Raw genomic sequence first — 27311 nt, 5'->3', positions numbered from 1 at the left:
AAATGGGTTAAGTGACTTCAAGTCTAATATAAGCAATTGTGAATTCACTGGCGTTCATATGAATCATTCTCTATTTCCTGCCAGAGATCTTAGGTTTCACTTAATTACAAACAAACTCATGAAAGAAGGCGCCTAATTCACAGGCATACATATCATACATTTTATTTCTTACTTTTTCCTCACATAGCCCTCTGTTTTCATCATAGCTATTGATGGGCACTGAATGATCACATGAGAAAAAAGTTTGGCAGCATTAGACACACTATTTGCTAAGCCCATGAAAAATCCGTCACAGTTAGAAAGAAGCTTACAGATGGTAGCCGGATACAAGCAACAGCCACAGCTCTTGCTACCTGTGGTTAAAGAACAAGCAATATCAACTCCAGATTACAAAGCGCATCTTAAAAAGCCTGGCTTTAAGTGAGAGAGAATCAAGGTAGGAAATGGCCAAACATAACTAAATGTTTGCAAAGTAGTCTCAGCAGAAGAGATGTTTTCAGATGATTTCTAAAGCCTGCTGACTGCAACAGTCCTCTCTGCTGCACTTTGCCAAAGAATGAAAAGAAACAGGGAGGGAAGGAGGAGGGGATAAGAGATGGTGTGGGAGTGTGTGTAAGAGAGCTTATTTTACTGGAATTTTAATTGCAGTTCTGTATACCATGCTGTGGTTGTTTGGCTTCCCACTTTGCCATACGCTTTCAACACTCTTTAAAATGTGTTGCATCAAATCATAGAAATTAATAAAGACATCTTTCATCAAGGCATGTGCCTACCATTGCGCATTTAAATAATCCCAGATTATGGGAATAAACAGGGTCAATCCTGTCACCAACCCTATTTCCAGATGTCACCCACCCTTTTTGCACATAACTATCTGCTCTTGCTTTCCCTCAGTCAAGATCGGTCAGTGTCCAATCCTCTTCACCCCAACATCAGTTCATTGAGGAAATCTGTAAAGTACCTTCATACTTCAGGATTTAGTGAGAATAACCCAGATTCACCTGTTGTATCAAAGTCATATACAGATATTGCTACCCCAAGCGGGTAGTAGCTTTTCTAAAGCACATAGTCTGGGAGAAAGATGCAAGACTTTCCCCTTCAGTTTAGGGCATGTAGGGAAAAAAAGCAACCTATCTTAAAAGCAGCCCTAGCTGATAGCATGCAGCTGCACTTATTCCATGCCACGTTGAAATACTGTAACTAAGAAACTGAATAAAGCACTTGTTCCCCAGGATACAGAATTTCTTGAAAACCAAGACTTGAGATCACAAGTTTTTGGAACAGATGAGCTTTTCCTTAGTCCAGACACAACTGGCATGTGACACTACCTCATTCTGTGTAGCAAGAACCCCTACATTACTTTGTAATGGAATTTTTCCACAATACATTTGATTACAGTACAAATGACAGGTATTTCCTTGAGTTCTATGAAGCACAAAGCAAAATAATTTTAACAGTGTTCTCATAAAAAGAGGGTGTTAAAGAACATACAGAGATTAAGGAAATTTAGAGTCAGTTTTCAGATCAGGCTCATACATCATAGGTGGCCTTAAGAAATGTCTTTGTGTCTTAGTTCTCCATCACTGAAATGGCATAACTTAATACTGACTTCCAAGGGATCAGGAGACCACTAATACAGATACAAGCATCTATGAGCTGATAAGATGAAAAATTATTGTCATTAACGCCCAACTAACAAAATACAACTACAAACTTTTCCACAGAGACACTAGCTAACTTGCTTTCTATTGCCATTTCACACTTCAGATTATCTGGACTGTGTACAGAAAGGAGGTCATCAAGTATACACACACACAGACACCACACTTGCTCTTCCTCTTGTGAGGCTGTCAAAGGATTACTCTGGGATCATAAAACACTATTTTACCAGCTAAAACAAAGACAGTTGTAATGGAAGGAGCTAAAAGGTAACTGGTAGAAGTACATCTTCCCAGCAAAAGTCCCTAGTGCCCCAGCAAAAAAAAAGGGCCCTTATTGAGAACTTCAGAACAAGGTAATTTATTGTTAAACTGTCTTGTCAATAAATATATTGCAATTTATGAATTTAGGTACTTACTTTAGCCTTGCAAACACTACAGCTATACTTTATTCACATGCAGTTTTACTCAAATGCTTAAAATGAGCATATGCTTACATGTGTTTTTTTAAAAAAGTGAACTTAGAACAGTTTTACATTTTAATTGCTGAAACTTCTAATTTAACTACAGCATGAAGAACTAGAAGAATGAAAAAATTGACAATTACAGTAAACAAAGAGGGCTGAATAGCATACAAGATAGAGGCACTGAACTAGAAGTACTTAAGTTTCTCATGGGCAATTTTCTCACATCTTTATGTGACTACTCCCAGATGATGTGTGTTCTGCTCTAGGTAGTCAGATCCAATAACAATTAAAACGCGCAACAGAGTAAAAATTCTGCCCCTAGCATCCTGGGTTTGTGGGGGAGTGGTGTGATCTGCTAGAAAAATATTCCACAGAATGGCACGTAACATTAAACTTACTAAACAGAAAGTCACTGAACAGAAAATTAACAAATTTGAAGGGTGTCCAGATTACTCATATTTCCACTCCACTGGCTTGAATCTATTGAAGGTAAATAAATGCTCAAGCAGAAACACACAGAGCTCCATCCATATGGTAAAGTAGCTGAAAAAGTCAGAAACCTGTATTTTGAAGTTACTGCACAAACTGATGATTATTAAATTACTAAAATACTGAAGGTGGTTTAATCTGCCCAGATAGGACCAGACCATAAACATTTTCCGGTCTAAATCAAAAAAAGATAGTATTTACGCTGTAGCCAAGCCACATGTAGATACACTGTTAAATTCCCAAGATTTTTTTACTGATTGCTCCCTCCCCATGACAAGCCACGATCAGCCACTCCGGCCTGGACTCTCACACTGCGCTTTCGCACATCCCTCGCTATTAAAAGGAGATATTTAAGCGTGGGCGTCCCTGACAACCGTCCCTCAAGCAAGCTGTAGAAATGACGGCGGGCCCTTGGCGCCCTGGCCACCGACGCCTGGCAGAGGGAGGGGACGAGCGCTAGGGCCGAGAGGCGACCTGCCGCAGTGCTTCGTGGGCTGCCGTGAGCACCTGCCGAGTGGCCCACCGCCGGCTGCTCGCCGCGCAGGCCGGCGAGTATCGGCAGAGATCGCCCAGAGGGACGAGGCTCCGCGGGCGCAGGGAGCGCCCAACGGGCACGCACGAAATGGCGGCGGCCGCCGCGGCCCCCCCCTACCGTCCCCAGGCGTGGGCGGGCGGCCCCACGCACCCCGGGAGGGAGGCGGGGAGGGGGCGGCCCGGCGCCGCCGTGCGCGGCAAGGTGTGTCCCAGGTGCCCGGGCTATATGAGGCGGCGCGGCGAGGCGGCGCGGCTGCCCCATGGCGGCTCCCGTCATGGCTGAGCCGCGCTCCAAGCGGCCTCGCGTCACGCTGCCCGCCTGCCCGGCGCACCGCCCGCTGACCGGCAGCCGGGTGAGGCAGAGCTTCCCGCCCGCCGTGGAGGAAGGCCTCTGCGGTGTGACCGGCGCCCTGCTGGAGCTCGCCTACTGCCTGCAGGCGCTGGTAAGGCGGCGGGCCGGGAGCGGGCGCGGAGGTCCCGGCAGGCGGCCGAGGGCCCTGCCCGGGCGGCGGGGAAGGAGGTGCCCGGGGAGCGGGGCAGGTCCCGCCGGCGCTCAAGAGAGTTTCGGAGTCGGGCGGGGACGGGAGAGCGGTGCCTGTCCCGGTACTTGGCCCAGCGGGATTTGGGGTCTCTCTGCGCCCCCGGAGCCCGCAGGCCGGGCGTCCGCGCCGCTGCCCGGGTGCTTACCCCGGGGCGGCCGGTGACGGGGCGAGAAAAACAGAGACCGAGGTCTGGAACAAGTGGGTGATGAATCGGGCACTCGTGTGTTTTGGGTAATTCACAAACAGAGCTGTGCCTGTGGAAAGAGGGACAGGAACAGGGACGCTGACAGGTTTGGAGTATAACTCTTGGGGGGCTCTTTCACAAACTTTGTATGTAAAATAGTCGTGTGTGGTTAACTGATGAAATAAGAGTTTGCGGATGTTGCGGTTGGCTGAGGGGTTTTTGCTCCACAGGCAGGAACATTGGACATGAATTAAAACATTTGTCTCTGATACTGTGTAACATAGCTGTGAAAATTGTCTGGCTATATATCAAATATTAAGGCAACATATAGTTTAAGAAAGCCATTAAAATCAAAAACCAAAATGATCAATGCCATCCCTTCTTATGCCAAGCATCCACTGAGAAGCAACACAAGCTATATTCAATATATCCCCAAGCTTTGATCAAGCTTGGTGTTAAGTATTAGTCCAATAAAAACTTAAGTATGCAGTAAAACCTCTGCTTGTTAAGCATGTGGATTAAAATAACGCTAGTGATTGGCAGCTGGATGGGGTGGAGAAAGCTCAATTAGGAATTGACTGTGGATAAATCAAACCTATAAATGTGAACATCTTAAATGGTTAATGATTGATATAAAAGATTTACCTTAACAGTTTAGCAGGTGCAGTAACTGGTGCTCTGCTTGAAGTCAGGCAGGAGGTTCGTGCTGAGGAACTGGTTATAAAACCCTGAGTCTTGACTCTTCTGTCAACAAAAACATGAATGACTGACTTCAGGAAAAGGATTATGCAAATATTGCAATGAATGTTCTTAATAAAACATTCCAGTATGTACTTTCTCTTGTATGGTTTAGGGTCACACACGTGTATGTGTGCCACAGGTTTGGGGTATCCCAGATGGCCATAAAAATATAAGATAAAACCATAAACTTGTTTTGTGTATGTAACTTTTCTGCATTTTTTCTAAACAGAGCAACATAGATGAAACACAGGTATTTAATATTTAAGCAGGGTAATAGATGAAAGCGGTGAAGAAAATAAGAAGCAGAAAAACTTATGAAATGCACATACTTGTTCCTTACCCCCTCCTAGGCAGGCCACAAGCCAACAGCTGGATCTGCAGTACTCCAATTGAGAGTGTGTCTGAGAGACAAAAGCTGTGCTGCATTGCATGCGCATGTTTAGGGAACCAGCAGATCAAGATCAAGATGCTGTTGCTCCCTCAGTTCAGTTCTTGGCATATTCCCAGCTGCTGCCTCTCATTCTCCTCAACATCGGAGCTGCGCAGAGCCAGTGTTGAAGCTAGTATAACCTGGTGGCTGGTAGCTCTCCTTCACTACCTGTCTCTAATACATTCTCTTTATGGGACAGCAACACCATGGATAAAATTCTTCTAATGTAAGAGCTGATAGATCTGTTAGCACAGTCAAATATTGCAGTGGCTAAAGCTGTTACTTTCCCATACAGAGTAAAACAAGGCCTGCAGCGGGTTTAGGGTTGTATTACTTCTGAAGTATTCCTAGGCATAAGCTACATATGATATTAAAGGTATATACAGTATAGTTCAGTAGCAGTATTCTTTATTTTGGAATAACATTATCCATAATGAAGCTGATAAACAGATGCAAAGTTGTGCTTGTTTTCTTTTTTGGTATCTGTCTCATCTTTCTCATACCTTTGAAAGCTAACTTTTCACTGGAATGCTGGCCTGAAGGGATAAATCTTGATGTTCCCTGCTCTGAGACTATGTTTAAAAAAAAAAAAAAGCCACAAAAAAACCAAACAAAACCCCCACACAAAACACAACAAAAAAACCCCCACACACCTCCAACCACTCATAAATAAAATATTCTGAGGATCTCTGACTGTTGTTGAGAGAGGACATCAGTACTACAGTTACCTGTCTAGTATTAAAGGACAGAAGAAGTTCTAGTAGAAGTAAAGAGATTTTTTCATTTAAGAAGGGCACAAACTTGAGCACAAGAAGTTACATCTAAATGTGAGAAGGAACTTCTTTACTTTGAGGGTGGCAGAGCACTGGAACAGGCTGCCCAGAGAGGTGGTGGAGTCTCTGTCTCTGGAGACATTCAAAACCTGCCTGGATGCGTCCCTGTGCAACCTGCTCTAGGTGACCCTGCTTTGGCAGGTTGGACTAGATGATCTCCAGAGGTCCCTTCCAACCCCTATGATTCTGTGACTGTAACTACTTACTTCATTTATTGCAGAAATTTGGATTAAGGTCTTCAGAGTGATTGTGCTGGTAGAACAACTTCCATTGGAAGGGTCTCTGGAGTTCTGATAAAACCATGTTCTGCTGCAACTCAGTCCCATCTCCAGCAAATCTTAACATTCCTGTTTTGTGTGCTTAGGGTGAATATTTTCATCAGTCGCATGTGGCTCTACCAAATGTTTCCAAGTTCTTCTTGCATCAAGCTCTGGAAGAGAGAAAAGCTGCAGAGGCTTTAATGAAATATCAGCAAGAAAGAGGTGGCCATTACTGTTCTAAAACCATCCAGGTGGGTAATAGACAACAAGCTTTCAAGCAGCTGCAATCTGCAGCAATTACTCTAACTTCTTGCATTATATTGTTGGTACTTCAGATCTCTGCATTCATCCACTCTTGGATTTCCAGATGTAATTTCCCTGTCATATTAGTGTACAAGGTTTTGTTCTTGATTGTGATGCCTAGAAACTGTCAGACATACAGACCTAACTCTACGTAGCTGCTTTCTAGCCCAAAAGAACATGAAGAATGGTCCCCTTTTTATTCACTCAGCTGGAGACTCCTGTTTCCCATGTGCTGTAATGAATAATAACACTACTTAAACTGTGTTGAAACAACCCATTTGTCTCCTTCACATTTAAATTAAATAGAAGCCATTAGCACCTAAGAAAGGTGGTAAGGAAGGAGGTAAAAGAAACATCCAGCTTGGGGCAGTAGTTGATCTGTTGGAGCACAGCCCAAGATAGAATCTGAACTAGAGATCTGAGTCAGGCTTGCACAGGTACAAAGGAATAACTCAAACCCACCTCATTTGTTGGAAGACCCAAGGGGCTGATTCTTCTCTTCCAAATTAGTATTCTGTAAATAGTTAATACAGAATGCTCTTCTTTAGCCTATCATAGCAGTTGTTAAGCTGTAGAAAGTAAAAATAAAAAGGCCATCTTGAAAAGTTTCTATATATTCAGTTTGAATCAGGGAAGACCTTATAGCAGCCTTCCAGTATTTAAAAGGGACCTACAGGAGAGATGGGGAGGGACTCTTTATGAGGGGGCGTAGTGATAGGACAAGGGGTAACAGTTTTAAACTGAAAGAGGGGAGATCTGGAGTAGATACTAGGAAGAAATTCTTTACTGTGAGGGTGGTGAGACACTGGAACAGGTTGCCCAGAGAAGTTGTGCCTGCCCCATTCCTTGAAGTGTTCAAGGCCAGGCTGGATGGGGCTTTGAGCAGCCTGGTCTGGTGGAAGGTGTCCCTACCCAGGGCAGGGGCGTTGGGACTAGATGATCTTTAAGGTCCCTTCCAACCTAAACCATTCTGTGATTCTGCGGTAGGGTCTCCTGGTGTAAGAACTCTCCTCAGGCAAAGCAGCAGCTTTGCCTAAATCTCTCTTACTTGAAAAAGTGCTTGGGTTCTGCCACTTCTGTATGTTTACAGCCATTCAACTCTGCAAAAAAACAATGAATGCTCTAAAGTAGAAGGAGCTGTTGCAAAATCTTAGCACATCTTGTTTAGAGCGCCCAGGTAAGTTGCAGGAAACCATCAATGAATACAGTAAAATGAGCTGTTCTGAATAAATGTAATTCTGTCTTTGTTTTTAGAAACCAAACTGTGAGTATGCAGTTGGTCTGATGAAAGCCCTGGAATTAGCAATGATACAGTGGAAGACTATGATACGATATTTTGAAGAGCTTTATGCCCTGAGTATTGAAAATGCAGACCCTCATAGCGCAAGCACTATCAAGAAACAATTTATCGGGCCCAAAATCCGGAAGATCAAGATGATGGGAGATCTACTGACCAATGCTCGCAGGCTTGACTGTTCCCAAGATGGCAGAAATAGTCTTGGGGATTACTTTATGGACCGGTTGCAGAAAGAGTTCAGAACAGGCATAGAGCCAGAGTCTAGTCAGCACTGCAGCCCCTGCCCACCTCTCCAGCAGTGTACAGGGGCTGCAGAGGGTCTGAAGCGACCCCAGAGAGAATCTTTCCAGCACAGAAATGGCATAGGGCCAATATATGCAACCATACACTGCACTACCACGCTGCCACAGTGTAATGATGGGACAGGCGCAAAAGCAAAGCAGGGCAGGGAGGGCCTTTAATGCTGTGGCTGTTGCAGTTCCTAAGGCAGACCTGTACAGCAGGTGGACTTGAGACCAGAACTCAGGAGACATGATGCTGTATCGCTCCTCCTGCTCTACAACCTGTTCCCTCATCATCTGTTGAGCCACAGCTGAAAACTTAGCCCACACCATTATTTTGGTTAAATCATAGCAAGGTTGCTAGTTATGTAAATTGCCAGCATTAGTCACCCTTTTATCTATGCAATTCTTCCTAGAAGCCAGAAGCCTTTAAGCCTCCTTTCTGTTTTAAATTACTAACAGGACTAGTTAGTGCAAATTATTTTTAACAGTATATATAACTTTTATTAAAAATAAATAAATGAAAATGTAACTTCAGTACAAGGAAACATCTGTGTGGCAGAAAATCTAAAGATTTAGTTTTATATTATTGAATATTTATATTACTGTATAACAGATATTTTACATTACTAACAAGTATACTAACATAATGAACTTTTTTAAAAAACTTGTTTTAAAATAAAGTTATCTTGTCTTATTTCGATCACAGCAGCAATTTAAATAAGTAATCTAATTAATTTACTTATCACCCAGCTATTTTCAGTGTATACTTATCCAAGATGAAGGATGAAAACATTTCCTCAGCGGTGGGAATAAGACAATGTGCTGGGTTTCTCTACAGTTATTTGCCTAGTTGGCTTTTCTCATCATCAGAAAGCAGATGAGGGGGAAATTACGGGTTCTCATTAGAAGTGATCTTTACAGGTTCTAGTGCATATTTTGCAAGTGTCACTGAAGACACTAACTCTAGGGCTCTGTCCAGACTTAACCTAGGATCGTTGCTTTAACTACCATACAGACCCCTATTTCAGCTAACTAAATTATGGTACTACTACTATTTCTTGTATTCCCTATCTTGGTCCTCAGTAGAGGAATAAGATCCTAGTGAAAATGCAGCACACTTAACTAGAGTTGCATCATAGAGCGTGGCCACTCATTAGTTTTGCATTTCAGTTTGGCCAGTGTTCAATTAGAGGGGCTATTAGCACCACCACATCTAAGGCTTTTACTGTAGCCAGCTTGGTTAAAGTTCAGAGGTGTCCAAATTCCTTCCATTCATCTCCTACAGGGGAGTGCATCTCTTTCTGTACACTGGCTACCAAGGTCACCTAAGAAGAGCAACTGGCTAGATCAGCTGCCTGCAGCTAGCTTTTTTGGTCATTATGTACAACATCTTTTATGCAATTAGGGTTTGCTTAATTGAAAGACTGTCTCATACTTCTATGTAATACTGTAAGCGATACTCCTGTTATGCTTGAAAATAAATTCAGTTAAAAATGGCACTTTGCATCTACATTATATTCCTCAATTTACCACATAGGCATGCTAGTATATAAAACTGCACCAGTACTTTTCTACTACTAAGAAAGTTGCACAAGATGGGAGAGTAAACCACAGAATGAAAATAAATGTCAGAAAACTGCATTAAGATAAGAACGCTGCACAATGAAACATTTTCAGTAAACTGGCTTTTATAGACAGCTGCTGTTAAGTAGCCATTTCTGCAAAACTGCCTTAGCCCACCTACTTTCTGTTGGTGTTGTAGCACAGGACAATTACAATGCAGATGTCTCCCCAATCTTTCTGCTAATACAATTCAATCTTGGGGGCGTGGGGCATCATTTTAAAACACCCCCTGTATTCCTCTGTAAAAAAAACTGCAGTGTGCCACAAGAATGACTTGAAGCACTTTTAGCAACATGCTAGATTTGTCTATGTTGACATGGCTGCTCTCTAATACAGCAGTAGTTTAAAATATATTTCCATCTGGGCTAGATTCCATCACCCATCTTCATGCTGAGCATACCTTATTCAACAATTAGTTCCACTGACTGCAACTCAACATGAATAAGAGCAATGGAATCCCTCCCTCTCAGTATTAAAATACATCTCAGTAAGTATGAACGGAGCAAAGCTACTAACGGAATTATAAACTAGTGCCATATAAAACCACTTCAAATACTACTGGTAACGTCTGACCTATTTCTACAACAGTCTTCTCTTTTAAGAGTTGGTGACCTTCTGAAATGTAGGTACAGCCTCCTCCGTTGTTTCCAGCACTTAAGATTTTTACTTTAAATGAATTCCGACATAACAAAGAGCCCAACATTTACATTTTCAAAGCAAGACTGACTTACTTGCCTTTTCTTTTTCCCTGATATACTGCCACGTCTGTTTCTCAGAGACTCTTCTCATATTCATCTTTCTAGCCAAATGTATCCACACGTTCTCAGATTTTAGGTCTTTCTTTCTCTCTTTTCCATACACGTTCTGGGCCCTCTGTCTGAAGAGACAATTCTGTTCATTTTAGATAAACTCACAATCAGCTATTTTCCCAGTCTCTATCCTCTGAAAAAGAAAAGAGAAATCAATCAGTTACTGTAGATAAGCTCTTGTCCACATACTGCTTCTGCTGAGAGGGCAGAAGATGCTTGTGAATATGATCTCCAACTTTGTTAACAATATCTGTCTATCGTCTATAGGATGAGTCTATCCATGCTTCTCAGCCTGAAAAAAAGGAGACGAAGGATGAATGTGGAAGAGGTATAGGGGCAATAACACTTACAGAAACTTTACAAATTCTCTCTCTCTGCTGAATGCTTGTTTACACACACACTCTGTATCTGTACTTCCAAAGCCACGCCCAAACCATCCAAACGCACAATCTGGGGCAGCTCAGAATAGCTATAGCAGCACCAATACCCTAAATACAGCATCCAAACTGGAAGCTCTGGAGGGATCTAATCTTTACTGAAATCATGAGTTACGGCTGCAGAGGCTTCCAGACAGGTACTAACTATGGCATACTTCTAAATTCTTGCCATAAGCACTACCTATGGTTGCATGGAAAGGGCCCTTGCTGCTGCCTACTCTCAGAGTGAGGAATTCACTTAAAGTCTCTAGGTGGACATCACGCTGTCCTTCATCCTCTCCACTGTGGCTATAAAAAATTGAGAAGAGCACCTCAGGATTTCTTCTTTGCAAGGACCTTTTCTTTCAGGCCGCACCACACAAGGCAACATCTTTCTGGACAAACCCATCTTTGGCAATGATACTGGAATGTGAATGTTAGTTCTGGTGGCAGCAGCAGGAAAGGGGTCCTCAAGGGCACCTTCACTGGAAGATCACTCCAAGTGGAATTCACCATCTGGTCAAGGCCGCCTTTTGACTTTTTTACTTCGGTGAATTCATGCACTTAAGTGCATTCAGGGCAATTATTGGCAGTCTCTTTGTACTGCTTGTCCAAGTCCCACCATTTGTTACCACTTTGCCCCAGGTAACCACTATGCGCACAAGTCTCAAGAGTGCCTTTTCCTGGGGTCATATATAACCTAGTGGCAGAATACACTACAACACTGGATAAATATTAGGTAAAATTACCTTGTCCACAAATGAAACCAATGATCTGGAGAGGGTTTAAGCATCTTGAGTGGGTTGCACAGCCAGCACTAAGCTTTGATATCCCAATTTACACACTCAGTTACAGCATACAACTATTTCTCATTTATACTTATTATGCATTATTGTATACCTAGCACTATTTCAAATACAAATTATTTTTATTTTTTTAACTGTTCAATAAAGATTTAAAAATAAATAATAATAAGCTGTTCATTCCTTCTAGATCAAAGAACCTCTGTAATAACAGTGAAGTGTTTTCACAAGTTTGCTACTCTGCCTCTCAGAAACAGCTGGGAGATACACTTCTAGACGTGTAAGGGTGGTCAATAGCTGATCTCCTTGGGACATATCGCTTTTCAGCATTGGATACAGTGAAAGAACAAACTTGTACGGAGCCCAAAACATATACTTTTTTTCTTTAAATAACAATTTTATCTTTGGGGCATAATGACAGAATGTGACTAACAGTTTTTATCTTTGTACTCAAAGACACTTAAGTAAGTAGAAAATGGGGACGGCATAATAGGACTTTTTGCAAAAAAAATATAAATCATTTAACAACAGAAGAAGCCACCATCACAATAGCCCCTCTAAAAAGTCATAGGCACAAGGACTGGGGACTAGACCATTGATGGGATGTTTTCTACCTTTGCAGATTCTCTCAGTCAGCCCTTCGTCCCACAGAAGAGTGAGCTTTGCCTTTGATTTTGAATTAGTTGAAATTTCACCAATATTTATAACTGCAGAATGGAGATTAATTTTAGCTCATGGTACATTAAAAATACCCAGAACTATTTTAATCATGAAGTCAATGAAATCACACAGTTGCATTGCTGAAGTGCCTCAATATCGGAACAACAACCACCTAATTTCTCATCTCAAATGATATTCCAAAAACAGAGTAAAAACTCTAGCATCCTTGAGAGACATTACCAAAAACCATCCCATCTCTCCAAGGTACAAATTCTGCCACTGCTAGTTATTGGAAATAACAAATTCTTATTGCACAAGCAATCCAGCAGTGCAACTACATGTGCAGCAACATGCTGCTTCAGGAGGTTAAGTCAATCTCTTCAAAGATTTCAGAATAAAGGTAAGCACAGGCTTGAGCTGAAAGAGGAACCTGAAACGCAAATTTATACATCATAGCTCATGTGAAAAGAGTCATTTGCTAAAGTGATAGCTGAACGTAACTCTGGCCTCAGCTCGCCTCCGGTACGTCATGACTGAACCATTACTGCATCGCTTTATTGGAGGAATCAAATACTTCCTGTGATAAATATGGTTGCAGCTTGCTCAGGCAGTAGCTGGTCTCAGCCTCTCCAGACCTCACCCTCCCACACAGCTTCTTTTTGCTCCGAGGTCAAATAGTTTCAGTAACTGCACTTGAGTCTTGCTGAACATTCTCCATCCTCGGTGCGTGTCTCTGACCTCTACCTGGCTCAGACGTGGGCAGGGACACCCCGATTCCCCAGAAAAAGCCTAACACGCTCCCACGGGACACAGACACGTCTGCTTTTCCGGCTGGGAATTTTTTTTTCCCTCAGGTGAGAGCGGAGTAACGGCCCTCACGGACGGGCCCGCTCCCTCCCTCACCTCCCTGGCCCGCAGACCCGGCGGGAGCTGAGCCCCTAATACCTGCCCCAGCCCGCAGTCCCCGCTCAGGGCGCGGAGGTGCGGCGGGAACCCCCGGCGCCGGGCGGCCCAGGCGGCGGAGCCCGGCGGGCCGCTACCCCCCCCTAGAGGCGGCCATGTCACGCCGCCGCCGAGTGCCCAGCGCAGCGCCACCAGGCGGCCGCCATGTTTAGCGCGGCCGCCCCGGCGGCTCCCCCCAGCCAAGACCTTTCCGTCCTGCCACTGCCCCGGTACCCGCTGCCCCCGCGGGACGGGCGCGGCCCCGGCTCTCCGCGGTGTCCCCGGGCCCTGCGCGGCCGGACCCCGGCCCCGGAGCCTCGCCGCCGCCCTGAGGTGCCGCCCGCACCGTCCGCCCTCACCATCGCCCCCGAGGTAGTTACCCTGTGGCCGCAGAGACGCACAGCCGCGGCCGGCGCGGAGAAACCTGTCGCGGGGCTGGGGGGGTTTCTTCCCCGGGAGAAACCAGCGGAACCGCTGCCGCTGCCCTGCCGCGAAGCGTGCACCGCCGCCGGCCACCGGCCGGGACGCGCCGGGAAACGCGCCGCGGCGTGCGGAAGAAGCGGGGAGCGGCGCCGTCCCCCGGGGCGAGACTGCCGGCACCTTCGGGCATCGGGAAGCCTGGCTTCCACGGACCGGCTGGGCAGGGCGGGCTGCTTAAAGCGGGAAAAAAATAGAGGAAAAGGGAAAAAAAAAAAAAAAAAGACAGCCGGGCAGCGGCCGGCGTTAGCTCTGCGGCAGCCCCAGCGCCCGCAGCTGCGCCCCGACGGCGCCCCGCGCCCGCGGGACACCGCGCCCCGCCGCCCCCCCGGGGGCTCCGGCGGCCGCGGCCCCCGCCCCGCCCCGCCCCGTCCCGACCCGACCCGCCGCGACGGGGGGGCTCCGGCATAAATACGGCCTGAGTGGCGCTCCCGGACCGGCGCGGCTGGGGAGGGGGTCGGCGGTGGCAGAAGCTAGAGCTGGTGGCCTCGCCTGGCAGAGCGTGCGAGGGCCCCCGCTCCGCACAGCCGCCTGGCTGGTGACAGCCGCCAAACAGCCCCATCGAAGCCCCCTCTCTTCTGACCCCCTCACTCACCCTCTCTGGCCCAGCTGCTGTCTCCTCTGCTGCCGCCCACATGGATTTACTGGGCCCCATGGAGATGACGGAGGGCTCCCTCTGCTCCTTCACAGCCGCTGATGACTTCTACGATGACCCGTGCTTCAACACGTCGGACATGCACTTCTTCGAGGACCTGGACCCCCGGCTGGTGCACGTGGGGGGCCTGCTGAAGCCCGAGGAGCACCCGCATCACCACGGCCACCACCATGGGCACCCGCACGAGGAGGAGCACGTCCGGGCGCCCAGCGGGCACCACCAGGCCGGCCGCTGCCTGCTGTGGGCCTGCAAGGCTTGCAAGAGGAAGACCACCAATGCTGACCGCCGTAAGGCTGCCACCATGAGGGAGCGGCGGCGGCTCAGCAAGGTCAATGAGGCCTTTGAGACCCTCAAGCGCTGCACTTCCACCAACCCCAACCAGCGCCTGCCCAAGGTGGAGATCCTGCGCAACGCCATCCGCTACATTGAGAGCCTGCAGGCGCTGCTGCGGGAGCAGGAGGACGCTTATTACCCGGTGCTGGAGCACTACAGTGGGGAATCGGATGCCTCCAGCCCCCGCTCCAACTGCTCCGACGGCATGGTGAGTGCCCCAGGGAGGACACCCTGCCACCAAGGCGCCCCGGACACTGTCGGTCCAAACCTGCGCAGGGCGAGTCGCCTCCTCCTGCCTTTCTGATAGCAGCTGCCTTCCGTACCTCCCCAGGCAGAAGACAAAGTCCTTTTTTATGCCTTGAGCTCCAGTAGCAAAGGGAGGTGGGGTTCCCACATGCCAGGATCTCTGGGAAAGAAGAAAAAATCTCTTAAACACTTTTTCCCTGGGATGAGAAGTTAGGCAGGTCGTTCTTTGTCTTGGGGGAGCCAGGGGAGAGCTGCTGGCTTTGGGAAGCTGCCTGGGATGGATACCTGGGGGCATGGTGAGGTCTGAGCCCTGCCTGTGCTCCCATAGCTGCTGGGGCATCTCTGTTTCCATCTTCTGCTGTGTCATTACCTTTGAATCCTCTAAGGACAGCAGAGAGGAAGGTCCCGCTTGGTCATGGTAGTTACAGGGGAATTGATTTGAAGTCTGGGTTTTGTTTTCTGTGATTCGTCATGATAACAGCAGGAGGTTCTAAGCAACAGGAGTTGTTTGTCTTGACCCTTAAGAAAAAGGTTCTCCATTTCTCCTCTCACCATCCCCTCCATAGACGTTTACCAGCAATAGGAAGGAGACCCCAGGCTTTCAGTCCTGCTTGTACACTATGGGGAGGGGAGAAGGGTGGGTGCCAGACAGGTGTCTCATCGCTGCACCTTTTCAGTGGGACTATACACTCGGACTCTGGTCTGACTCTGGGCTGGCGGGATGTGGTGACTGGAGTGCAGGACAGCTGTCTGGGACGGGATATCCACGGCACTTTAAGACCTGAGATTTTTTTTTTCTGTGCTGTGGTGGGTATAATCATTAATGAGTTGAATATCTGCAATCATGAGATAGTTGGCAGATTGGAGAGATTTACACAAATGACCTCTCCTCAAAATACAGCTTTTTTCTTTTGTCAGAAAGAGTAATTTCATTGCAGGTTAAAGTATTAGAAACAAATATATTGGTCAGTGTTTGGGTATTTTTTTTGGTACAAAATGGAAATGGGAAGAGAAACTAAAGGAAATAAAAAGGGACAAAGCTAGACAGAGTCTTTTTAAGAAGAACTCATATTTGGAAAAACCTTCAAAAATTAAAATCAAAAAAGGACTCATTCCCCCTTTGGTCTCCCAGTTGTAAATTGAGGCAGTAAAGTAAATTGTAAAGTGTAGGGCAGTATCCGATCAGAATGCTGGAAAAGCTCATCTCATTTGTAAACCTACAGCATTTGATGCAATAACAATGGTAATTTTCGTTTGCAACAGCTGTGCCACATAAAATATTCTGGGGTGAATCCCCTTCTAGCAAAGTTAAGTTCTACCTCATTCAAAGAAACTACAACTTGCTGGTGTTTCAGCCAGTACTGGAATGATGGCACAGACTAGGGAGTGAAATACGAAATTGGGGTTCCTGGGATTTCAGTAAACGTTGTCCCCAACCAGTGCCCTCAATCAGATTGCTCTCCTTTCCAGATGGAGTACAGCGGGCCTCCTTGCAGCTCTCGCAGACGAAACAGCTATGACAGCAGCTACTACACAGAATCACCCAATGGTGAGTATGTGCCGTTAACGGCTGTGTGAAACATGGAGACAGAGGCAGTCAAGGCAGCAGATTTCCCCGTGCCTTCTCTGTCCCCAGTTGTTTAGCTGACCCCATCTGGGCTGAAAGAGAAACCTGCCTTTTCAGCCAGCAAGCTGTCGATGCTAATAGAAGCGCTGGATTTCCTCTAGATGTATTTGCAAGTATGGGGACATGTTATAGCTGCATTTCTTATTTTGCCAATATAACAGCTGGATAAAAATACATTTCTCCCTGCAACTAATTTTCAGTGTTAACCGTGTTTTGCATGAAGACTCTTCTAACTCTATCTGTCCTTGATCCAAAGTGGAGAAACTGCTGATTGTTTTAAAATCTTCCCTTCCCTTTCTATGGACCGAAGCCCTGGATCCACCCTGCTCCAAAAGTAGCATACTTTAGTTGGAGCTCTCTTCCATTTTGCAATTACAGTATCTGTTTTCTGATTATTGGTGTTCTTCACCAATATTCATTTCCTCTGAATTTACATGCTCACAGATGCATACTGTCAGCCACTTCCTAGGGTTTTATGAAAGAACTGCATCCTACTGACATTAAGTATCCATTGGATAAATTGAGCACCTTTTTTGTCTGTTTTTTAGATCCAAAGCATGGCAAGAGTTCTGTTGTTTCCAGCCTCGATTGCCTCTCAAGCATTGTAGAGAGGATTTCCACAGATAACTCCACATGTCCTATACTGCCTCCAGTGGAAACTGTTGCTGAGGGGAGTCCCTGTTCCCCCCCAGAAGGAGCAAGTCTGAATGATAGCGGAGCCCAAATTCCCTCCCCCACCAACTGCACCCCACTTCCCCAAGATAACGGCAGCAGCAACCCCATCTACCAAGTGCTATAAAGGCAGGTCCAGCTGGACTGCGGTGAAAACAAATTGCTCCATTCAGCCATGCTCCGAGACCTGCCTTCTAAGACTGAAGAGACAATTCTTAAGACTTGTTCCAGTTTTAAAATATCACTCAAAATTCCTTCAAATGTATAACTTTTCAAACCTGTAGTACTTCAAAATACACCCAGTTATTTATTGGTTGTTAAACTAAAGTTATTTAATATGTCTAGAGATAAAATTGTATACCATGAAATGGCCAATGTTTAATCTGGGCTTTGGGGAATAGGAGCCTGGCTATTGAAAGCGGAGGAGAATAGAAATCTACGACAGTAGTGGCATGACACATCCTTCCTATTACTCCTGTTCTGGCCAAAATAAGGTTGTGGACCATTTTTTATAAACCTTTTTGTATAATTGTAAATAAGAGTTGCTTTGCAAAAAAAAGAGAAAAAATAGGAAAAGAAAGAAAAAAAAGAAACAAAAGCAAAAATTAAAAACAAAGCAAAAATTAAAAACAAAACAAAAAGGGGGGAAAATTTAAAAAATATTTAATATTGCTTGGTTTGTTGTGTCAAACTTTAACTTTATATATTTATACGATGTGGTTGCCAAGAATGTTTTCAACAGTATTCTAAATAAAGACCCTTATTTATAAAATCTGTGGCGTTATCTTGACTTTCATTAGGGCTTCTAGAATTACTAGTGCATTTAGGAGTGGTATTAAGATCGCTGCCTTGGCAGGAAGAAGATACAGGCTCTGATTCAGCAAAGAAATCAAGAACATAGTTCAGTTGCACTACTTTCAACTACTTTGCATAAATACATTGCTGAAAAGGGATCTATTTTCTTCATAGTCTATCTTGGTGATTTCTAAACCAAGTCTTGTGCATCAGAGGTTGTTATTAAAAAGATCTGTAAGGTAAATCAGCATGTCTCTCTTCCTTCCCCCAAAGTTTACAATTACATGATAGGACTTGATCTTACAAAGATGCATTAGAACTAGGAATCACAATAAATTAGACTCTCCAAATTCCAGTGCAGCTACCATAACTTGAAGTCATACAAGAGTATCTCACAAGACCAAGTACTACATTCTTGAACAAATGTTTATATTTTTCATTCAAGTTCTAATTTTCAAGTCTTTGTGCCATGTTCATATGTTCTCAGGTGTCAGCAAATCATTGCAAAGGATTTTTTGTCAAAAAGTTCAAGGTATAAATCACAGTTTTCCTCAAGTTCAGGTTGGAATTCATGCCAAAGATAGGCAGTTTTAATTTGGATTTGAACTTTATGCATCTCTGGCAGCACTACTCCAGGGATTTGCTTCTTGTTTAGAGCCTCTCTAAAAATAACCAGTGGGCTATGTTTCATTCAGTATATATGTGTAACCTTGCAAGCTTGCCATGAAACTGAAAAATGTTAAGCCCCGAGCAGGTTGTCATTGGTAAGTAACCAGCAGGGCATTTCTGTACATTTGGACAAGAATAACCATCAGCTACAGCCAATATGAAACAACCCATTTCACGGAATCAGGGAATTTTCAGAGTTGGAAGGGACCTCTAGAGATCATCTAGTCCAACTCCCCTGCTAAAGCAGGATTGCCCAGAGCACATTACTCAGGGCTGCATCCAGGCGGGTCTTGAAAGTCTCCAGTGAAGGGGACTCCACAGCCTCCCCGGGCAGCCTGTTCCAGTGCTCTGTCACCCTCACCATAAAGAAGTTTTTTCTCATATTTGATTGGAACTTCTTGTCATATCCCTGTGATTTATGGATTTTGTTTAAACATCACAGAAAAAACCCAAGCAACACAACCCCCAAAACCAACCCAGATATCGTCATCAGCTCTAAATACTTTGATGACAGATCAATTGCTGTATTTTCTCTTAGGTGACTATTAATGAGGGAATTTGTGCAGCTCTTACCTCTTAAGCAGGAAAAAGAACGAGGGAACAGCTAATTCCATAGGAATGTTTCCCAGTCCTTTAGTCATGGGGGCCTTGAAGATCAATGCTCCATGGAGAGGAGAAGAGTGAGCCGCCTTGTGTCAAGCAGAGCAATGCACTTGCTTCTCCTTCCTCCTGGGGCAGAGGCATGCTCTGAGCTTGCTGTCTTATCTGAAGCCAGAGGGGCAGGGAAGGTGGCAGCTACAGGGATTCCTTCCTCATTTGTGCGCTTGTGACCACGGTAGATGATAAATCGGCATCGAGGCACAGGACCACACTGCAGAGCAGGCCAGGCTCCTGTAGATCGGAGGGGACTCTGAGGCAGGACTGGCCCCTCAACGTCTGCATCAAAGTCCAACTTTGTAAAGGTCTCCCATTGATTTCACTGTGGGCAGAAAACAGTCCAGACCATAAAGGTTGAGCTTACCCCTTTCATTTTTCCATTAAAAATAGAAATAAAATGAACTTGAGAATGTGCTAATTCATACTAACGTGAATCAGGAGGGTCTCTACTAAGGTCAGAAAAATGCCCCGGGTTAGTTTGAAGCCAATATCACTAACTTACAAAAACTAAAGAGAGACAGTCAGAGCCTCATAAATCAATGCCTCGCACATCAACAGTAACATTTTCATTGCCTCCAGCAAACACTCAATCAGGCCCACAATGCAAAAGATCAAAAGAAGCTTTTGTAAAATACCATAAACCTTGCCATGCCCATACTCTGAGGCCAGTAAAAGTATTAATTTTACTGTCATGTAAATGGCAACCAAGAAATATTTTGCCAGCTCAGGAAGTACAGTGACCCTATACATACTGGCAGCACAAAGTTCATGCCCGCCTCACTCCAGCACGCTTCTGTGGGACACAATAGGTTTTACCTGGCTGTAAAGCTGGCACAGCACGGTGGACATGGGGTGCTTGTGCTCAACAATGTACATGCAGTTCCATGTGAAGTCATGTATATTGCATTTCACCGATTTATTTTAGCAACCCAAGTTTCCACATACTGATGTTAATGTTACAACAGAGAACAAGCATTTAGCACATCCCAAAATAGATGGATGGATGAAGAAGAAAAAAAATACATTCACAGATTTCCTATGCAGAGCCCATCTTTTTCCCATTGATGTCAGTGAGAAAAGTCCACTGGAGTAAGGCCAAAGGGCGTCAGTGCTGATAAATGCACGTTTAGGTTACAGCTATATTTATTTTTGAACTTAAATAAAGAAAATGTGTTCCCTGTGCAATTTCTTCCTGTCTATTTCTAAGGTAATATATTTAAAACAAATGCCTGAAGTTACTCTACTGCCCTGTATATCAAGAGGACGGCATGTTACTGACAGCAGTATATCCCAGTCTATGTGCACATATTTCAAAGCTGGAAATATTTGGATTCAGAGCTTTAGTTTAGTTCCAACAGTGGCAGGGAACATAAGCAGAGCTGAAGAACAGATACATGACTGATACAACATTTACAAACTTTTTGTTCTTAAATTGGGCTCCTGAAGGTGTATTTAGGCATTTAGGGCTGATCCTACAAGACAAACTGCAGTCTAGCTTGGTCTGGGAAACACTCCAGCATGGGTTTCAAACACACACCAATAACCTGAAACCACCAGTTTATACCACACAGGTTCCAGTTCAATATTCTGCAGGATGGGGCACCTAAAGAAATACAGTCTGATTTTAAAAAATCCAAATCCCGCAGATTGCACTGAGTTGTAGAGCCTGGGAGAAACGGGGTGAGTGCAAACCAGACCGTTCCTTTCCCCGAGCTGCCTCGGCGGGACAGCACGGAGCCTGCCTCACCGTGGGTTTGGAGCTCTTCACTAAAGATATTAGAATTGTCTTACGTTTCCTATGGAATGCTACCTCAAAAGGGAAAGCCATGCAGCTACAAATAATTAACAGAAAGTAGCTGTCTTTGAACACAAAGATAAATGTGTATCTTGGGAATACTCAATTTCATCTGGTAACTTAAAAAAGCCCCAGCGGGGCTGCATGAGAAAACCAGTATTATCGATTTATCTTACTCAAACTATTGCTATGGAAAAAGTGGAGAGGAATACATTTATACCTCACTTATATATACTAAGTACTTTGATTTTAAATTTCATTGGATCATTTGCAAATGTGAGAATGAAGAGGATCCTTTTTCTACTTTCAGTATTTCACAACAAAAAAGTGCAATAAAGTTACTGTTTTTTAAAAATAACAATGTTATACACCATTTCCCACATTATCATTGAGGCCGATAGAGAAATTTTTAACATACTGAAAATTCGATTTTGGATAAAAGAAATAGATGAACCATTCCTTGTATGTCGGTCCTTTTAAAATATTTTATCATCTGTATCTACAAATATTAAAGAAATATTAAGTTGGCAGTTGCTTTGCACCAGATGCTGCTCTTTTAAATGATTTGTCATTTAAAACACAAGATAAAGACCTTACAAAACTCCACTGAAAGTGCAAGGAAAGACAGTTTTCATTTTACAGCTTGTATTTTGCAGAAATATTCGAAAGGGTCAAATTGTGAAGAGGGCAAAACCTGCTCATTTTACTCACAAAAGCAGTACTATCATCTTCAGAAGAACTACATCCAAAAGTGAACAGACAAGCAAACATTTGTACCTCATAGCACCCAAATGGTAACGAGAAGAAATGTATATTTCCCTTCCGTTTAAAAAATATTAATTTGTTCCTTGAAATCAGGGGGGAAACTTCCAGCTTCAGTGGGAAGAGTTTCAAGCTACTGCATGTAATACTGCCTGGGATAGTGTTCATGCAGCACTGCAAAGCCATGACATAAACTCCCTGCCGTGCCCCTTCGCTCGTGCTCTGCTCACTGACCCATTTCTATCCCAGCCCCTTTGGATATGCCGATCCCCTGAGCACAACTGCGCTGCACGAGCTGGCAGGCTTTACCGCTCACCTGATCTTGAAAATACAAACAAGAAACTATTCCCATAATAATGCTGAAAATCTACAACATTTCCAAAATGTGTGGCTGACATGGAGCCTGTGCGAGCAGGAGATGGTATGAAGGTCATTTTGCATAACTTGCATACGGCAATTTTGGCTTTGATAACAGTAGGTAAAACGGTCTTCGTACAGAGTGCAAATCTTTGACAACACGATCTGCATTCAGCGTGTGTGAGAGAGTGTGGGACAGAGAGAACAGGCCGAACATCCCAGGGATCGTCCCGTGAGGCATACCTGAGTATCTCATTAAGCACTATTTACTAACGCTTCTCAGCTCGCCCTCCCTCAGCATTTCAAATCACTTGTTTTCCAGTAAATCTGTTGAACAGTCATGACTTTATCTCCTTGATCTATGCAGCACGTTCCCTTCTCAAAAGGTTTGTTGCACAACTGGGAATGTTATTAAGTGGACACCAATGGCTCTCCTTTCAATATTTGAGAGTTTAGGGCTAATGAGGGAGAGAATGGTCCCTAGTGTAATACAGAAGAGCCTCCAGATAGTTCTTTCCCACCCAGGTTCCACCAGGAATCAGGAGCGTCTGGCATAAAGCCACATGGGCCAGTAGAAGGAATCCAGAAATTTCCCTGGAGACCCAGAAATTTATCTTTTGTGTACACAGACACTTCTGAACAAAGACCTCAATATTGTAAGCTTAATAGTAAAAATTGACCTAACCTGTAACCACAGGGTGATAGAAAACCTCAGGGTTTTCCCAATAATACAGTCACCATGGCATTGAACATATTTTCTTTCTAAAACAGCAATAATTTTTATCTTCTACATGCATCTTAGCAACACCAACAAGTGTGCTATTTGATGTAAGAGTCGATGAATAACCCAATGCGGAGTTGAATAACACAATGTGTGAATGTGCATCAATAGGGAGGCAAATACTGTCTATGAAGTGAAGCTTTCCATTATTTATAAAAAAATTATTAAAAACTCAGACAGACAATAACCCACTCAACCAGAAGATTGAGGGAGACCGTGATTGTGGTTGGGGTGTTGTTGGTTTTTTGCTTGGAGTCAGATTCACTCAGAGGTCTGTGTCAGCCACAGTCACCTAGTGTTGCAAGTCCGTGGCTGTAAAAGGGGGTCTCTCAGTCTCAAGGGACCAGATCTGGTCTGGAGATGCTGGATAAAATCCTGGAACTGTTGAAACCTGTAATACAGTCCTCCCTAACCCACCTGAACTGACCTCGAGCCGTTTTTTGGTCCAACAGCAACATCTGCTGGATAACACGTAAATTGCAGTTCTTTCTGAACTCGGTGAATTCAACGTTCTTTTTTCTCATCTTTCTATAACAGAAAATTTGTTGGTGGGGAAACAGTAAAAATATTCACAGTCTTCAGTCAGCACCTGGAGCCCCATAAACTAGGAAAAGCAGGAAAAATATGTTGGAAAAGGCAAGCTTTTCCTTACCAGAAGCCTTCTACAGAAACAGAAATATTGTAGGAATAGTAAGGGTTGTTTTTTTTTTTTTATTACTGAGCAAATTTTATTTATCTTTGTTTTAAGTAAAAAAAGAAAGAGAAAAGGAGAAAGAAAATGGAAGGTCTTTGAAGGCATTATATGGCCCGTGTCACAAGCAATGGTCCCGGGGGGGAGATAGGTTGCTTACCAGAAGGCAGGTGGGGCAGATGCGCAGGAACAGGAGATGACAGTGGGACCAGGATGCAATTCTCTGGTGTCCAAGTCCCTCAGTGGGGTGCAAATCACCTCAGCATGCATGGTAACCTCCGCTTAACATGCAGGTGTAGAACAGGACAAGCTGAGAAGCAATCTTGCACATTTGGAAAGAGCGTTTGAAGCCACGCAAGGGAAAGGTAAGCAAGGGCAGAGATTACATACCTAAAGATCATCTACCTTATACTCTGGCCATACAACATTCTTTTCTTTGGTATTGATGCTTTACTTCTGAATCCTAAAACAAATGCACTTGGCTGCCATAACTGAAAGACAAAACCTGGAGAACTTGTATTTTTTTCTGTGGCTTGCGATTCATGCTCTCATGGTTGAAGGATCCTCATGGTTCACTGACAACCACTCTCTGCAGAACTCTCTGTCTGACTGACTGACCGAATGGCAGGCCAGGCTGGTTTTTTTTCCATTACAATCCATCACATTTGGGAACAAACGTCCTGAGAGACATGTCCATACAACTTGTGACCATTTTCTTACATGTGGTTGGTTGAAGTCAGAGGTTTTGTCTGTCACTGTGGGGCAGACTATTACAATCTTGCCATTTGCGAGAAAGAGTTTTCATTTTTAGTCGGTTCTTTACAAAGAGAGTCGGTAGCACTGTACTGGTAAAGTAATACCTTTTTGTTAGGAATACCTTTGTTACAAATGCCACCTGTGGGTTTCCTGAGGCTGGAGCCTAGACAACCCATGTACCTGTGATACTAAGAGGTACATTTGATACAGAGGTACAGTGTAAATGGAAACTACATTATTGCCATAAATAAGCAATATGTATGCTCTTTTCCTAGACCACTGGAGGGCAGCATTGCTATGGAAAAAAGAGGACTTGGTCATAATTTCTTTAGTGCATACACATACATGTTCTTTTAGTGCGTACATATATAGCTCTTTCCTAAACTTTTATATCTAACTCTTCCTCAGTTCAGGTACAGAATATCATGTCACACCAAGACAACTGGAGTTCCTACCTAGTGTAAATTCATCAATCTTATTGGCAGTTGACATAGTATTGGCACCCTTATCTGTTGGAATTACCACAGCAAGTCCAAATTCATGGCTTGCAAAGATGCACTTCTATGTGAAAAACCACAGGCTTTTGTGCCTATGTGTCAAGGTTGCCTAAAGGTGGTTAGGATGAAGATCATCTTAAAGCAAAGCATTTATACAACAGCTTGTAGAGGGAGTCCTGTTCTTCAAACAGGGCACGTAATGCTCCCATTACAAATACCATACCATAGAAATACAAATGTATTCAGGAGAAACATGTGTCACACTGGTCACTTTTGTTCCTTTTGGAAAGGAAGCACGGTATGTGCTGAGCACACATGCTTTACACTCTCAAAGGCTGTCCTCTACAGAGCTAGACACTTCATGCAGCATGCAGTTTAAGCCAGCTGCACAAAACGTAGTCCCAAACATGCCTTTCAAAAGCTTCACAAATGCCAATTACATTAAATGATATGAAAAAAGCAACTAAGTAATGTGCTTAATTAACAAAGCTAGAGATGGAGCCAGCCATTTGGTTTGAAGTACTTCCAAAAGAGATGTTAAATCCAATGGCCAGGGCAACTCTGGAAGAAATAAATTAACATGCTGGGTTAATATTTCAAACTCTGTGGGAGTAAACAGTGTGCGTGGTGAGGGGAAGCAAAGGTAAAAATATCACAGGGTGCTATTTTCTTTGTTTATTTGCCAAGGACTCTTTAGCTTTTGCCATTTATTATTCTTCATGGTATGCTAGAAAATACGCAAGAAGACATAAAAGTACCAGCATTGCGTCACTGGATTTCCTAATTTTATCTTTTCCCCACCTGTTAAATCTTAGCTCAAGGTCAAGAGAAACCACCATTTTGAGTGAATGAATTATGGGATAGACACAATCACGAAAAATACATCAGCAGTGTTCTTTTATCTTTAGTACTATGAGCAACCGCAGCTTAAAGATTCCTCTCACCATAGGACTTCTCTGAGAAATAAACTCTGATGGCTTGTTCAGAGAATGCCCTGTACATGTCTTTTGTTCCACAATAGTTTTTTTCTGATTCTCATAGCTAAGAACTGACCGACAGGTGTCTGGTCTAAATTGTACATACCTCTCAATGGGTAAGCTCAGGCCATTACTAACTCCCAAGTTCCAGCAAGTACCGTGGCTTGAATCTTTTCCAGCAGGCATCTGTTGGCAGCTGCTTCCATCTGCTCCTTCTTGAACAGTCCTGCCCGGTCCCTAGGGAAGAGCAGGAAGATTGTCACGCACTGAACTTGCTTGTTGTAAGCTGGCTGCTCATGTTTTACCTGAATCTGTCATTTTATCTCGTCTGCTCTCTGGCTTTTTTTTTTTTTGCAATAAGAATTCTGAGTTCCGCTGTGCAACAAAGACAAAAAAAAAAAAAGATATTCCTCAGATGTGGATGACAAAACATTATTCCTTATTTTAAGTACAAATAATTATTATTTTAAAAAGATACAGAAAATATTGATCAGATTACTTAATCCTCACAGCTGCTAGGTATGTAGTGATTCCTGCATGTATGTTCTGTAGCTGAAGCAACATGTCTTTGACATGTCTTTGCTTTGTGGTGAGTGAAGGCATATGCCCTTCAAGCAATCCCTGATCACAACCATTACCCGTGGCCTTTTTTTTATGTCTGTTTGTGGTAAACTGCACAATGTAGAAAGAGAAAAACAAACAAACAAACCAACCCCCCATCTATTTCCATGTCTTCTATTTTAGACACCAGTGGTTAGGTTTCCAGACTCGCAGCTGAATCTTTAGGAACTTTGGTTGGCTGAGCAGATGTCTATGCACACAAGACTCCTCTGTTAATTTGTCCCATTGCTATTTATGTACATGTTCATTTGCTTTCTAAAGACTAACACTAATTGATCAGAGTGAATTAAAAGATTTTACTTTTTCTTAACCGAGATAATTATTTTTATATTTTCAGCTCTGAAAGTTTTAATTCATAATTTGATGTACCATCTCTAGCCTGATTTTCAACTGTATCAAATCCTCTTTAAATCTCCTGGGCTTTCAGGTGTGGCTGAAAATGCAAACCTTTGTGCATAAACATGATTTTTCTCTTTCAAAGTACCTCAGAGTACATTGCTAAATATAAGCGACATTGTGCAGATCCTACCCAGTCTTAGCTTGGGAGGGGAGAAATAGTTAATAAGACAAGCAATATAACATAACATGGAAACAAAGCTGCAGAAGAATCCACTAGAAATCCAAATGTAATCATCTGAATTTTGCCCCAATGAAAATTATATATATTT

General features: G+C 43.8%; 2 protein-coding genes and 1 long non-coding RNA gene across 13 annotated transcripts in view; 2 read left to right on the top strand and 1 right to left on the bottom strand.

Moving 5' to 3' along the window:
• The window catches only part of LOC141742744 (uncharacterized), a 30071-nt gene extending 10365 nt beyond the window's left edge, over window positions 1-19706 (bottom strand). For 2 of the 11 annotated variants that reach the window (XR_012586828.1, XR_012586826.1), the window contains exons 1-5: window positions 13656-14066; window positions 10381-10587; window positions 6904-7010; window positions 6085-6308; window positions 4520-4618 (exon numbers count right to left, since the gene is read on the bottom strand). This is a non-coding gene — a long non-coding RNA (uncharacterized LOC141742744). Of the gene's footprint in view, window positions 1-4519; window positions 4619-6084; window positions 6325-6903; window positions 7011-10376; window positions 10588-13655; window positions 14067-14347; window positions 15147-19322 lie in introns of those variants that run through there. The other 9 variants (XR_012586831.1, XR_012586829.1, XR_012586835.1 and 6 more) reach the window with 7 other exon arrangements.
• On the top strand, window positions 3308-9516 carry LOC141742743 (ferritin light chain-like). Its single transcript, XM_074585807.1, has 3 exons — window positions 3308-3591; window positions 6243-6389; window positions 7696-9516. Exons 1-3 carry the CDS (start codon window positions 3409-3411, stop codon window positions 8197-8199), a joined length of 834 nt encoding a protein of 277 aa, XP_074441908.1. The 5' UTR covers window positions 3308-3408; the 3' UTR covers window positions 8200-9516.
• MYOD1 (myogenic differentiation 1) lies at window positions 14191-18342 on the top strand. The gene is made up of 3 exons (XM_074585806.1): window positions 14191-14948; window positions 16457-16535; window positions 17162-18342. Exons 1-3 carry the CDS (start codon window positions 14388-14390, stop codon window positions 17410-17412), a joined length of 891 nt encoding a protein of 296 aa, XP_074441907.1. The 5' UTR covers window positions 14191-14387; the 3' UTR covers window positions 17413-18342.
• Window positions 19707-27311: the final 7605 nt, after the last annotated feature.

The sequence above is a fragment of the Larus michahellis genome, chromosome 4, assembly GCF_964199755.1.
Source record: "Larus michahellis chromosome 4, bLarMic1.1, whole genome shotgun sequence".
NCBI lineage: Eukaryota > Metazoa > Chordata > Aves > Charadriiformes > Laridae > Larus > Larus michahellis.
This window is presented reverse-complemented; position numbering and strand designations above follow the sequence as displayed.

Coding starts and splice junctions, on each gene's coding strand:
- LOC141742743 (XM_074585807.1), top strand. CDS start 3,409: ATGGCGGCTCCCGTCATGGCTGAGCCGCGCTCCAAGCGGCCTCGCGTC. Junction 3,592..6,242: donor CCTACTGCCTGCAGGCGCTG/GTAAGGCGGCGG, acceptor TTGTGTGCTTAG/GGTGAATATTTTCATCAGTC. Junction 6,390..7,695: donor ACTGTTCTAAAACCATCCAG/GTGGGTAATAGA, acceptor CTTTGTTTTTAG/AAACCAAACTGTGAGTATGC.
- MYOD1 (XM_074585806.1), top strand. CDS start 14,388: ATGGATTTACTGGGCCCCATGGAGATGACGGAGGGCTCCCTCTGCTCC. Junction 14,949..16,456: donor CCAACTGCTCCGACGGCATG/GTGAGTGCCCCA, acceptor TCTCCTTTCCAG/ATGGAGTACAGCGGGCCTCC. Junction 16,536..17,161: donor CTACACAGAATCACCCAATG/GTGAGTATGTGC, acceptor TCTGTTTTTTAG/ATCCAAAGCATGGCAAGAGT.